The sequence below is a fragment of the Mesoplodon bidens genome, assembly GCF_964165515.1.
Source record: "Mesoplodon bidens genome assembly, chromosome: 3".
NCBI classification, from domain to species: domain Eukaryota; kingdom Metazoa; phylum Chordata; class Mammalia; order Artiodactyla; family Ziphiidae; genus Mesoplodon; species Mesoplodon bidens.
Window position 1 is genome coordinate 167,871,225 of NC_138178.1, and position 13,466 is coordinate 167,884,690.

Below are 13,466 nucleotides of genomic sequence, written 5' to 3' on the forward strand. Positions count from 1 at the left end.
TAGGAGCCAGCTGCCAAACATTTATATTTTATTTATTTCTTCAGTAATCTTTAATATTACAGTACCTTATTCGCACTTTATACTGTGTAACGTATTCACACTTAATGACATCACAGGATCGTGTGAGGCAGTTGGGAAGAGCTCGTGAGCCTCATTTTATAACTCCTTAACCTGAGGTTCAGTGAACTGAAGTGATTTGCCGTAGATAACGCTATCATTATCCAGGTATTCTGAATGGGGGTGCTCTTCTTTTTTTACTTTAAATATGGCGTTCAAGGAGATTTCTGATCATTAGAGAGGTCTTAAAGAGAAAAAAGATGATTTCAGAATGATGTACAGGTATGTCAGTCAGTGTCCTGCTACAGAATTTATCCCAGATGGTTCAGATGAAGAGATTTTAATAGATACTCTGCCTATAGAGTTATAGGAAAGGTCAAGGGGGCGATGGGGTTGGTGAGGCACCCAGGCGCCAGCAGTAGTTCACTCGGAAGCCTTTATACCCCTAGGGCTGAAGGAGCAAGGGAAAATGTTCCTGGGCCTTTTGGAAGCTGAAATTATAAGGAAAGGCTGGCTAGAGGAACTATAGAGGATGGAGACACTGCCAAAGATGTAGCATCAAAGGAGGCAGGAGGTGGGAAGAAATAGCTCCTACCTCTCGCTCCTCCAGCTTCAGGTCTTCCACTGGTGCCTCTCATTAGCTGAACCCACCTGGAAGCCAGCCAGCAAGAGGGCCAGGAGAGACTCAGTCCTTGGCATCCTTGGGCATAGAACAGGGCAGAAAAGGGCAGTGAGGGCCTTTTTGGGGGAAGGGTTGGGTTGGCAAACAGAGAATAAACAGTACAGCAGGCTTGACATGTATTGTTTTTTCATGACAGCTTAATACTTATTATACCCAGAGACCATTTTTCTTTAACCAGTCATATCAATCTGAGATTCTGTGCTAATGATTTTAAAAGTGATCTTGCAATGCTTCTGTAAGTTATCATTTTTCAGGTTATGGTTTTAAGTAGATGCAGACAGTTTAGTTTAATTGGAAATGTTTTACGGAATGAAAAATATAATGGCAAAGAGAGCTGCCTTCATTTTCAGGGTACTTACGTTTCATTCAATTAGAAAGTTTGGATATTTTATTTCCTATTTTTATGTTTTGAGAAGATTCATAGGATTTGGAGGTACTAATGCCATTGGCTAAGGAAGGAAATCAGTGTGACAGCTGGAAATACCTTACACAGCGTCCTCAAATATTTTGTACAGCCATTTGTGCTTCTGTGAGTTCACTTACGTATGTTAATGTTCTTTTTTCTAGGTGAGTGTTGCCTCTGATCCTGGTCGACGAGTTCAACACAATATGCTGAGTCCATTTCATAGTCCTTTTCAGAGTCCATTTCGGAGTCCTATGCGTAGTCCATTTCGTAGTCCTTTCAAGAATTTTGGACACCAAGGAGGAAGGACTATTGACTTTGATTGTGAAGATGATGAAATGAATCTAAATTGTTTCATCCTCATGTTTGATCTTCTCCTGAAGCAGGTAGCTGAAGCATGAACTTCCTTTAGTTCAGAGGTGAAGAATGAGGGAAAGCATTGTATAGTGATTCTTTCTATGTGTTGGGCATCTTCGCACTTACTGAAATGATGCAGCATCGCTCAAGACATTTCACAAACTTCTATGGGGATTTCCTAAGGAGTCTGAAAAATACTTGTATGAATAACTGCAATGATGTTGACACATGAGAATGGATATGAATTTTAGAAACACCCTATCATCATTAGAATTGATTCTGTTGAACAAATTTGGTGAACAAACTGGGTAATGCTGTTTTTGGGAAGAGCAAGGTACAACTCTATAGTGATGGGCTGATTTTAATATATTATATAAATTGATTTTTGAAGTTAATTTTAAAAGAAAAGTTTAAAAAAGGCTTTGGTCAGGAGAACATTTCTTCTTAACTTTTTATTTTGAAATAATTTCAGACTTATAGAAAAGTTGCAAGAATAGTACAAAAAATTCCCAAGTACTTTCCCCCAAATTCTTCAGATGTCAACATTTACCACATTTATTTCTCCTCTCTCTCTCTTAATCTGTATGTGTATGTATGAATTGTAGAATTTTTTAATGAACCATTTGAAAGTAAATTGCAAACAGGATGTCCCTTTATCCTTAAATACTCAGAGTGTATTTTCTAAAAAATGACATACTTTTACATAACCAAGTACAGTTATCAAAATTAGGAAATTAATATTGTTATAATATTATCTATTATAAAACTTACAGAAATTATTCATTTAAAAAATTGATATAATAATCATACCATATTTATAGCAAAAGTAAAAAGTTATTTTTGACTGAGGACACAATCCAGCACCACTCATTACAGTGATTTGTCCTGACTTATTAGTTCTTTAATCTTTGTTTATTTTTCATATTCTTGACATTTCTGAAGAGTACAGTCCAGTTACTTTATAGAATATTTCTCAATTTCAGTTTGTCTGATGTTTCCTTATGAATCAATTTGTGTGTGTGTGTGTGTGGTACGCGGGCCTCTCACTGCTGTGGCCTCTCCTGCTGCGGAGCACAGGCTCCGGACGCTCAGGCTCAGCAGCCATGGCTCACGGGCCCAGCCGCTCCATGGCATGTGGGATCTTCCCGGACCGGGGCATGAACCCGTGTCCCCTGCATCTGCAGGCGGACTCTCAACCACTGCGCCACCAGGGAAACCCCCCTTATGAATCAATTTGAGTTAAGCATTTTTGTCAGTCATACCACAGACGTGATGTTATATTGTTTTCAGTGCATGATATCAGGAGGCACATGACATGATAATGCCCCATTACTGGTGGTAATAACTTGGTTAAGGTGATTTCTGCCAGATTTCTCTACTACAAAGCCACTATTTTCCCCTTTGTAATTAATAACTAACTTGTAGGGAGCTACTTTAAGACAGATTTCCTGTTTTTCATCAGACTTTCACCTTCTAGTTTTAGTATCCATGGATGATTCATGCCTGAATCAATTTTTAATCTGTTGGTTACCAAATGATAATATTCTAATTCCATCATTTCTTTTAATTAATTAGCTGGCATTCTACTGACAGAACAGGTTCCCTGCCTCTCCCATTTATATATTTATTTGTTTAATCTACTTATACCCGAATGTAGTCATGGATTCTTTTGTTCAGTGGGTTAAAATCTGTTACTATGATTATTTATTTTGAGGCTCATTTCATCCCACATTTGGCCAATGAGAGTCCCTTCAAGCTGGCTTCTGTGTTCTTTTGACATATTCCCATCATTCTTTGAACACTTCCTTAATGTCTCACATGACAGAATGTTCCAGGCTCATTTTATATTTTCCTAGCCCCAACCCTGGAATCAGCCATTTCTCCAAGGAGTCCTGGTTCCTTTAGTGGATAATGGTATTTAGAAACCAAGATCTGGACACTTGGTGAGGAACAGCATTTTTTAAATGTGTAAAATCTAACAAAGTGATGGCTTTAAAAAAGAACTCTCTTTTAAATGTCCTACATGATTTAAAAAATAATTCCTATTACTTTGTATTGTGTTTATATTCTTTTTAGAAGAGTCCATGGAAAGTAATGTATGCTCATGGTCTGTAAGCCTTATCATCTTTAAATAATTTATATTGTCATCAGTTAGTGAAAAGTGTCCCCAGTTAGTGTGCCAGTGGAATATTGGACAAAAGGACCAAACTCCTTCTTCTTTTTTTTTTTTTTTTGGCCTTTTTTTGGTATCTTTCAGATGGAGTTACAAGATGATGGGATCACGATGGGCTTAGAGCACAGCTTATCAAAGGACATTATTTCCATTATAAACAATGTCTTCCAAGCCCCCTGGGGGGGCTCCCACACCTGCCAGAAGGAAGAAAAAGCAATTGAGTGTAACTTATGTCAGTCTAGTATTCTCTGCTATCAGCTTGCTTGTGAGCTCCTGGAGAGACTGGCTCCCAAAGAAGAAAGCCGGCTGGTGGTAAGCAGTTGAAGACATGAGATGATCCATGCCTAATGGTAATAAAAGACTGCAGTAGATAATGTAATGGAGTCTTCCTCCAGTATTATCTTATGCTCCATGCTGGGTTATATGTGAGATTGCGTTAAAAGAAAGTTTCCCTGTTCCTTCTGCTAACTCAGGCTCCTGGAAAGAGACATGAGATGGAGCTACATTACACAGAATTCTTGAGTTAGAATTCTTGAGTCTTGAGTTAGGGTTGTAGTATATCCGTTCATACAGTTTTCATAAATACAAAGCATTACTGGTATTCTTGAAATAACTTTTATCACAAAGTTATGTTACAAAGTTTAGATAACAATGAATACTACAAAATATAGACATCAAATATTGAGTAAGTAGATTGGATATGGACACTGAAAATTCCTTGGTCACCTCAGTGTGTAAAACCCATTGACTTGATCAACAACCAATAAAGCTTTCATTTCATTTTCTGCTTTTTAAGAAAATTGTTTAAATAGGGAACAGCTAATATATGCCATGAATTATCTACTCCATATATTAGTTATTCCCTGTTTAGTCTATTTTCCATCTAAGATACACACATCACCAAAATACCCACATAGCATCATAAGCAGATGAACCTGAATCCTTTGAGCTGGTGTTCACCATCTTCTCTTTTTCTTCCCCTAGTGTTTGTCTAGGTAGAAAGCGACTTCTTTTAAAAAAATTTTTGGGGATGTATAGTATATATGCAGTAAAGTGTTTCTTCAGTTTTTAAATACCTTTCAGCCCACGTAACTCATTAGTCCTACCTGCCACAACATAATGTTCCTGTAGTATGGTCTTTTAACACCGTCATTGGGTATATAGTCTAAAGCAGTCACAGTAATAGATGGTTCGAAAACATCATCTAGCTTAGAGCCTAATCAGGAAGATGTTTATGTAAATGAAAAACCTAAGATGCTCATGATGAGCATAGTGAGAAAGAGATGCACAAGATAGCTATGGGAGGACAGAGAGAGGATGAATCTAGGTTAGAGGTGTGATGGGGATCCGTAAGGTCTTCCCGGAGGGGATGTCTGCTGAGCGCATATTTGAAGGAGGAGTGGAGTTAATGAAATGAAGGTGATAGGAGAGAAGGACTGTTGAGACCCAGAAAACTCTCTGTTTAAATGCTACAGAGGAAAGGGGGTGATGATACACTCAGGAAACTACGAGTAGTTCATCGTTGCTAGATCAGCAAGGAGGATGGCAAAGGAGTAAAAAGTAGACTCGGTTTTATAGTCACACTTATTAAGGGCTCTGTCTGCCAAACTAAGAGGTAAGGATTTTGTCTTGGCGACAATGGGGGAATCCTGAAGAATTTTAATCAGGGTGGTGAAATAATTTGATGAATTTGAGAAATTCTGCCAGTGGAGGAGAGAGATTAGAGGATTTGGAGGCCAGGGACAGGTATCTAGTCAGAAGGTAATGCTGTCACTCAGGAGAGAAACAGGGGAGCCTTAACTAAAGCAGTGATGGTGGTGATGAAGAGAAGGTGTGGACCTGACGGATTTTTAGGAAAGAGAATCAACAGCACTTGGTGTTTAGTTAGCGTTTAGCGATGGAAAAGTTGAGGACAAATCCACGTTCTCTGGCTTGGGAGTTGATGATGTTTCCATGTGCAGAAAATTATACGTGAGTTACTGGGTGTATGCCGAAGAAAACTGGGTGTATGCAGCAGGAAACTTTTTGCCATAACGAATTTTATGAAACTCAGTTTATAATTTGATTTAGTGTCTTGTTCATGGGTGACCAAGGAACAGGGCCAGCCTCAGCAAAACTGTGAAGTTGGCAAAGATATTCTTCAGAACCCTCCCAGACACCATTTTAGCACTGGTTTCTTTCTTCTTGGTGTCCTTCGTGTATCCCATCCCTCCTTCTTGCTTTCAGTTGGCTATCAAGTAATTCTTCAAATTACTGGTTAAAGTAATTACTGGTTAAAGTGTTAGCTAAAGAGGATATTTTAAAATTTTATTTATTTAAAATTTTTTTTGTTTTAATTTTAATTTTATTTTATATTGGAGTATAGTTGATTTACAATGTTAGTTTCAGGTGTACAGCAAAGTGATTGAGTTATACATATACCTATATCCATTCTTTTTCAGATTCTTGTCCCATATAGGTTATTACAGATCATTGAGCACAGTTCCCTGTGCTATGCAGTAGGTCCTTGTTGATTATCTATTTTATATATAGTACTGTGTATATGTTAACCCCAAACTCCTAATTTATCCCTCCCCCAACCTTTCCCCTTTTAAAGAGGATGATTTTAAAAGAGGATATTTGAAGGTGGGAGTTGAAAGAGAGAATAAAACTGGAATAGGAGGATAACTAGAGATGGGTATTTTAAACAGTAGCTATTCCTAGTACATTCTCTCTCTCTCTTTAAATCTTTTTCACCCATTTTTCAGCTTGTTATGTATCTATATATAGACATACAGATATAGTGTTAAGTATATTCACATTGTTGTGCAACCAATCTTTTTGTCTTGCAAAATGGAAACTCTATACCCATCAAACAATAATGCCCATTTCTCCCTCCCCTTAACCCCTGGAGACCACCATTTTACTTTCTGTTTCTATGAGTTTGACTCCTGTAGATACCTCATATAAGTGGAATAATCCAATATTTGTCCTTTTTAAACTAAAATAGAACTACCATACGACCTAGCAATCCTACTACTGGGCATATACCCTGAGAAAACCATAATTCAAAAAGAGTCATGTACCACAATGTTCATTGCAGCTCTATTTACAATAGCCAGGACATGAAAGCAACCTAAGTGTTCATCGACAGATGAATGGATAAAGAAGATGTGGCACATATATACAATGGAATATTACTCAGCTATAAAAAGAAATGAAATTGAGTTATTTGTAGTGAGGTGGTTGGACCTAGAGACTGTCATACAGAGTGAAGTAAGACAGAAAGAGAAAAACAAATACCATATGCTAACACATATATATGGAATCTAAAAAAAAAAAAAAGGCTCTGAAGAACCTAGCGGCAGGACAGGAATAAAGATGCAGACATAGAGAATGGACTTGAGGACATGGGGAGGGAGAAGGGTAAGCTGAGACAAAGTGCGAGAGTGGCATGGACATATATACACTACCAAATGTAAAATCATAGCTAGTGGGAAGCAGCCGCATAGCACAGGGAGATTAGCTTGGTGCTGTGTGTCCACCTAGATGGGTGGGACAGAGAGGGTGGGAGAGAGATGCAAGAGGGAGGGGATATGGGGATATACATATGCATATAGCTGATTCACTTTGTTATACAGCAGAAACTAACACAACACTGTAAAGCAATTATACTCCAATAAAGATGTTAAAAAAGAAAATTTGTCCTTTTTTGACTGGCTTATTTCACTTAGCATAATGTCCTCAAAGTCCATTCATGTTGTAGCATGTGTCAGAATTTCCTTCCTTTTCAAGGGTGAATAATATGCCGTTGTATGCATTTTGTCTATCTGTTCATCTGTTGATGGACACCTGGGTTGCCATACCTTGCTCTCTTTAACTCACATATTATAGAAATTTCTTGCTCCTAAAAATTTGACTTCCCCCAGCACCCAGTATTTGTATCTAAGTATATTGGTGTGAACCCCTTATTATTCTCTGCTAATTAAGTGCTGTGATTAAACAAAATGAGCATGGATTGGAATCACCTGGCAAGTGGGACATGCTCACAGGGATTACAGCAGAGATGAGAAAGCAGGCCTAGGAAGATTTAACAATGTTTTTGAGATGTTTTCCATATTTATTTTAAGGGAATGAAAATATTTCAGAAAACAGCTGATCCAAATTTCCTTTAACCATTATGGCAATAAACTCAAGTCTCTATGGAGGCACATGCGTTTGCCCTCTGGGGCTCAGCACAGGGCCTGGGACACAGCAGGCACTCATCCATCTTTGCTGAACTAAGTGGAACCATTCTTTACATCCCCAAAGGGCTGCTCATCTGGCTGCTTGTCATATTTGTTTCAGGAGCCCACAGACAGCCTTGAGGATAGCCTCCTTTCTTCCAGACCAGAGTTTATTATAGGCCCGGAAGGTGAGGAGGAGGAGAATCCAGCAACTAAGCATGAGGAGAACCCAGGCAATCGCACCGAGCCCATGGAACATGCTGGTAGGTGAACTCTGGCTGATGGGGAGAGAGGTGTGCACATCCCAGTTTGCACAGGTCTAACACTCAGAACCCGGATTTCTTAGATCACCATCGGCTTGGGCAGGCTCAGACTCGGGTTCCTCAGTACGGACTTGTGCACGTGAACCATTTCTCTCAGGATGATGAAGTGAACAGATCCAGGTTGTGCTTCTCATAGAAGAGAGGTCACTGGACATATTTCTGGCAGCAGGAGCTTGCTCTCCATAAAAACCTACCCTGTCCGTGAAAGCATCACCTCTACATACAGTGAATCACGTTCTCTGTGGAGAAGTAGCTGTGAACCGAGGCTGAAGGGCCCAAGTGGAGGCCCCCAACACTCTTGATAGCCACTCAGGGCATTTGGCCAAAGCACAGTGTTTTTGGATAGAGGTGACCAAAGTTGAGCCCGTGCAGCTTCTGAGCCCCAGGGGCTTGGCTGTGACCCTGGATGGGCTCACCGTGAATAGCTGTACAAGTCGTACTCTAAGGCTAGTTGGCTCTGCTGAGAGCTGGGAAGAGAGGTGACCTCTTTCTACTTTGCTTAAAGGCTCTATGTAGGCGAATTGGGACCAACAAGATGGCAGGCAGGCCTGGAATCATCTCCAGCTCCTCAAACTCTGAAGGAGCTTCAGGAATTTAGGATGGGACTCCACGTGCCTCAGAAAACCTGGTTTCTGGATCTGCACTGTGACACTCTCAGAATTTGTATCTTCTTGCTTCCACTATCCTGAATTGTTAGAATACCTGGCCCCTGGGGAGCCTACTCCCCAGAACCAAAGTTTGGGAAGCTTTCCATCATTTCTTCAGTGAACAGCAAACGTTATTAAGTGGCTGTTTTGTGGGGCTTGTTGCAAGTCACGGGGTGTCTTATCAGACCAAGGTAACTACATCATTAGTACAAAAAGCTTGGTTGAAACTAACTGCTTCAGCATGATTGCGTAAATAGTTGAGGCTGTATATGTTGCCTCACACTATTTAGAACCATTGAAACTTAGATGAGGGAACACCTGAGATAACCTACTTCATTGGTTTTCAGTGTGTACTTGGAGTTGTAAATCTCTGTGTTGTTTCCTTTTGACCTTCCTTAATTGGGGTGGCAATTGGTGAGAACATGTGGGCAAATGATAAAGACCCAGGCTCCCCACCCTGCTTCAACCAGAGTGTTCTGACTTGCGCTATTTCCTATGTTGGAGTTCTAAGTAAGATTCTCTTTCAACAAAGGATTTCATAGCAAGGAATTTAAAACCTGCTGATCTAGGTCAGCCTTCTCACTTTGTAGATGAGGAAAGTGCATCCAGGATGGGTTAAGCAACTTGCCCATGGTCATATAGCACAAGTTATTCATTCCTGATTTATGCTTTTTTTTTTTTTTTTTTTTGCGGTACATGGGCCTCTCACTGTTGAGGCCTCTCCCGTTGTGGAGCACAGGCTCCGGACGCGCAGGCTCAGCGGCCATGGCTCACAGGCCCAGCTGCTCCGCGGCATGTGGGATCTTCCCGGACCGGGGCACGAACCCGTGTCCCCTGCATCGGCAGGCGGACTCTCAACCACTGCGCCACCAGGGAAGCCCTGATTTATTCTTTATGCTTAACATGATTTCAAACCTGTAACAGAGCATCAGGGTCATCTGAGGAGCTGAAACACAAAATGAAATGAGTTCCACCTGCTCACCCCTGATTCTGGGCATATTTGGGGGTGGGGGACTGGGAATTGGAAACCCAAATGTTGTACAACTAGTTAGTGGCAGGGTTGAGACTAGATCCCAGGGCCATGTTTCTATCAGGCATTGATGCCTAAGGGAAGCAACGATTTCACTTACGATCCAATAACCTGTACTCTTTAGATGTAAATATATATTTTTAAACCTGACATAGCACACAAATCAATTAACTACTATTTTAATTTATATGTAACATTTTATTTGAACAGTGGTTAAAATTAAGCAATTTGTTTTTATAAATTACTCTTTCCTTTGCTTAATTGTTGTAAACTCCACTTATTTAAACATTTGCTCTATTCATCTCCCCCAAACACTACTTCAGGCTCTGGTCACAGCTTCTGGTTTGTTTTCCTTCTTTTACTTTCTGCTGTCTTACAGGACACAGTTATCACTTGTCTCCTCAGGGAAGAGGAATTTTCTTCCAAGACCAGCCTTCCTGGCTGCTAAGCATGCTGACCCTGCTTCTGCTTTGTGGGTCTTCAGCTGTTGGTCTTGAGCTCCTCTGTCAGAGAATAGATGGGTGCTCTACTGACACATGTTCAGTGGTTTCCCTCTCTTATTCTAGAATATTTCCTGTTTCTGCATTTTGTGGCCTGGTGCCTATTCCTTATAGAAGTCAGAGATGTCCTCCACTAAAAATGTTAAAAAATTTTTTCATGCTAGACAAAATAGAGTTTAGTGCTGATAACAAGTATTTAAAATACATTGGAGTGGAAGATCCCCAATAAACTAGTATATACACCAAGAGGGTTTGACTCTCTGTCTCTGATCCTAAGAATTGCCAAAACTTATAATGGTGATTTGAAAACATTTTACATTAGTTTCTGTATCTGGTTAACTTTTGAATTCTTTTCTCTAGCATGCCTCGTGTAAAATATACCACCACTACCCACTATAGAGGCAAAGGTCTTTTTATTTATTTACTTACTTATTTTTAATAAATTTATTTATTTATTTATTTTTGGCTGTGTTGGGTCTTTGTTGCTGCTCACAGGCTTTCTCTAGTTGCGGTGAGCGGTGGCTACTCTTCTTTGCAGTGCACGGGCTTCTCATTGTGGTGGCTTCTCTTGTTGTGGAGCACGGGCTCTAGGTGCTTGGGCTTCAGTAGTTGCAGCACGTGGGCTCAGTAGTTGTGGCACGTAGGCTCAGTAGTGGTGGCTCACGGGCTCAGCTGCTCTGCCGCATGTGAGATCTTCCCGGTCCAGGGATCAAACCCGTGTCCCCTGCATCGGCAGGCGGATTCTTAACCACTGCGCCACCAGGGAAGTCCCCAAAGGTCTTTTTAGAGCTCCTCACAAGAAGATAAAACCATGAGTAGTTCTGATTTGAATATGCTCAACTTCTTTAAAAGGCTCCCTTTTTGCACATGGGAGTCCTGTGCATGTGTGAATATTGTACACTTGAGTCCTGGCGTAAATCCCTCCTTAGGTGCTAATATAAGTTGCATATCTCTCTTTAATACCCGCTTATCTCCCTTTCAGTTAGGAAGGCAAACCTCGGCAGGCTCTAAGCCCCTTCCAGGTATCAGCAGAAATAGTTGCCCACAGGAGCATAGGGCTGGGCTGGGGTTGCTTCAGGGAATCAAAGACATCTGAATACACAGTGGAAGGTGGAAGCTGAGGATCCTAAATCTAGAAGGTTTCCTGCACTTGCATCATGGAAAGGATATATGCTACCTTGGAGGACAAATAAACACATTACATGAACACTTTTTAATATATTCTATTTTTATTTTTACTCCTCTTTGTTTTACAGTCTTGATCAATTCATGAACGGTGGGGGTAAGGAGTTATGCTAACCTTTGTGTAATTATTTCTTCCCAGCAATAAAGAATGATACTGAAAGAAAGTTTTGCTACCAACAGCTTCCAGTAACTCTGAGACTAATATACACCATTTTCCAGGTATGTTTTTTGAAATATTTGAATATTATATTTAGTAGCATTGCCATTTTAGATAACTCAGTAAACTCGTGGTTCTTTGCATAGGAAATGGCCAAGTTTGAAGAGCCAGACATTCTTTTTAATATGCTCAATTGCCTGAAGATCCTCTGTCTACATGGAGAGTGTTTATACAGTGCTAGAAAAGATCATCCTCAATTTTTAGCCTATATTCAGGATCATATGTTGATTGCAAGGTATGTCTTTCTAGTAGTTTTTTGTTTGTTCATATTTTAGGCTTTTATCTGTGAAAATCAATTTTAGAATAAGACTTACCAACTCATTGGGTTATTTCTCTTAGCCAGCACAGGCTAATTACCTATGGGAACTACTTTTATTCCTTTTATGTAGTCTAATTTTTGAGTATGTCAATATGAAGAATAGTAATTGTCTTTGCTAGGTACTTTGGAAGTAGAAAAGGCAAAATAAGGATTATTTTATGCCTTTCAGTTGTTAGATGGCTTAAGAATATTGTGTACTCTAGGTGGGCTGACTTTTGTTGTTAAAGCGATCTCTACCAAATATGTACCCAGGCCATTTGGATTGCTGATGCCATGGGATCTCTGCCTCAGCCTTTGGGCTTTGTAGCCCAGGTTTTTCCCCCAAAGTACCACCCTGACACAAAAGCCATGGTGGACAATGTAGGGATTTGGGGAGGGGACGCTCTTCCATTTTTCAAACAAGACTGCCTTAGAGAACTGGGAGAGCTATATGTTACTGGCCAAATCCAGAATTTTTTGTCACTGAGACGGTTTTCTACTAGTGCTGTACATATATATATGCTTTGCCTCCTTCAACTAAATTGCAAGCTCCATGAGGGCAATTTTTTGGACATTCTTCTTATATAAGACCTACTGTTGTGCTCTGGAAGCATCATCATCCTTCATCATACAGTGATAACAGTAGCTCAAGCTTTTTGAGTACCTACTATGTGTTAAGTACTATATATCATTTCATTTAATACAACCAGCATTGGGGGGAAACAAAAGTTCAGAGAAGTTAAGAAATTTACACTTAGTTACACAGCTAATTAATGGCAGGATTGGGAGTAGATCTATATTTGTCTGATTTCTACTATTAAGATGAAGCACACAGTGTTTGAAAGTTACTGCTTTTCATTCCACAGCTTTGGTACGTTTTCTCAAAAACAAGGCTCTCTAGTGACATGTACCTCAATATGTTCTCTGTAGAATGGAGATAATGTGTCACTTCTCCTTTCTCTTAGTGCTGCATTATAAGTTTTTAAAGTCGAACATAGTTTCAATTCTGATATTAATTCTGGAGCCAAACAGAAAACAAAACAAAATAAAACAAAACAAAAAGAAATAAAAGGCATACTTTAAATAATTGAAAAAAAATTTTGAAAACATTATTACTAGAAATATATATTCAGCACTATTCTGGCATACAATGATAGGGACTTAGCTTCAACTTGCTAAGGTATGTTTTTGACCACTAGTAGTCTGGTTTTAAGAATGGCAAGTACTCATAAGATGTTACCAGGGATACCCCTCTCTCTTTCTGTTTTTTTCTCTCTCTCTTTCCCTGCCCCTTTCTCCATCCCCATCACTTAGCCTAGTTCTCTCTGTGTTGGCTTCTTCTCCTTAGGCTGTTCCTGTGAGGTGGGAAAGAGGGAGGGTTGCTAGCAG

The 13,466-nt window shown here is 39.8% G+C and overlaps 1 protein-coding gene across 3 annotated transcripts in view; it reads left to right on the forward strand.

The window, feature by feature from the left end:
* Nucleotides 1–13,466, forward strand: part of UNC79 (unc-79 homolog, NALCN channel complex subunit) — a gene marked incomplete at its 3' end in the record, with an annotated part of 212,806 nt that overhangs the window by 92,082 nt on the left and 107,258 nt on the right. For all 3 annotated transcript variants that reach the window (XM_081228621.1, XM_081228622.1, XM_081228623.1), the window contains exons 16-20: nucleotides 1,307–1,528; nucleotides 3,757–3,984; nucleotides 7,999–8,140; nucleotides 11,702–11,781; nucleotides 11,866–12,014. In XM_081228621.1, the coding sequence (XP_081084747.1) occupies nucleotides 1,307–1,528; nucleotides 3,757–3,984; nucleotides 7,999–8,140; nucleotides 11,702–11,781; nucleotides 11,866–12,014 (821 nt within the window). The remainder of the gene's footprint in view (nucleotides 1–1,306; nucleotides 1,529–3,756; nucleotides 3,985–7,998; nucleotides 8,141–11,701; nucleotides 11,782–11,865; nucleotides 12,015–13,466) is intronic.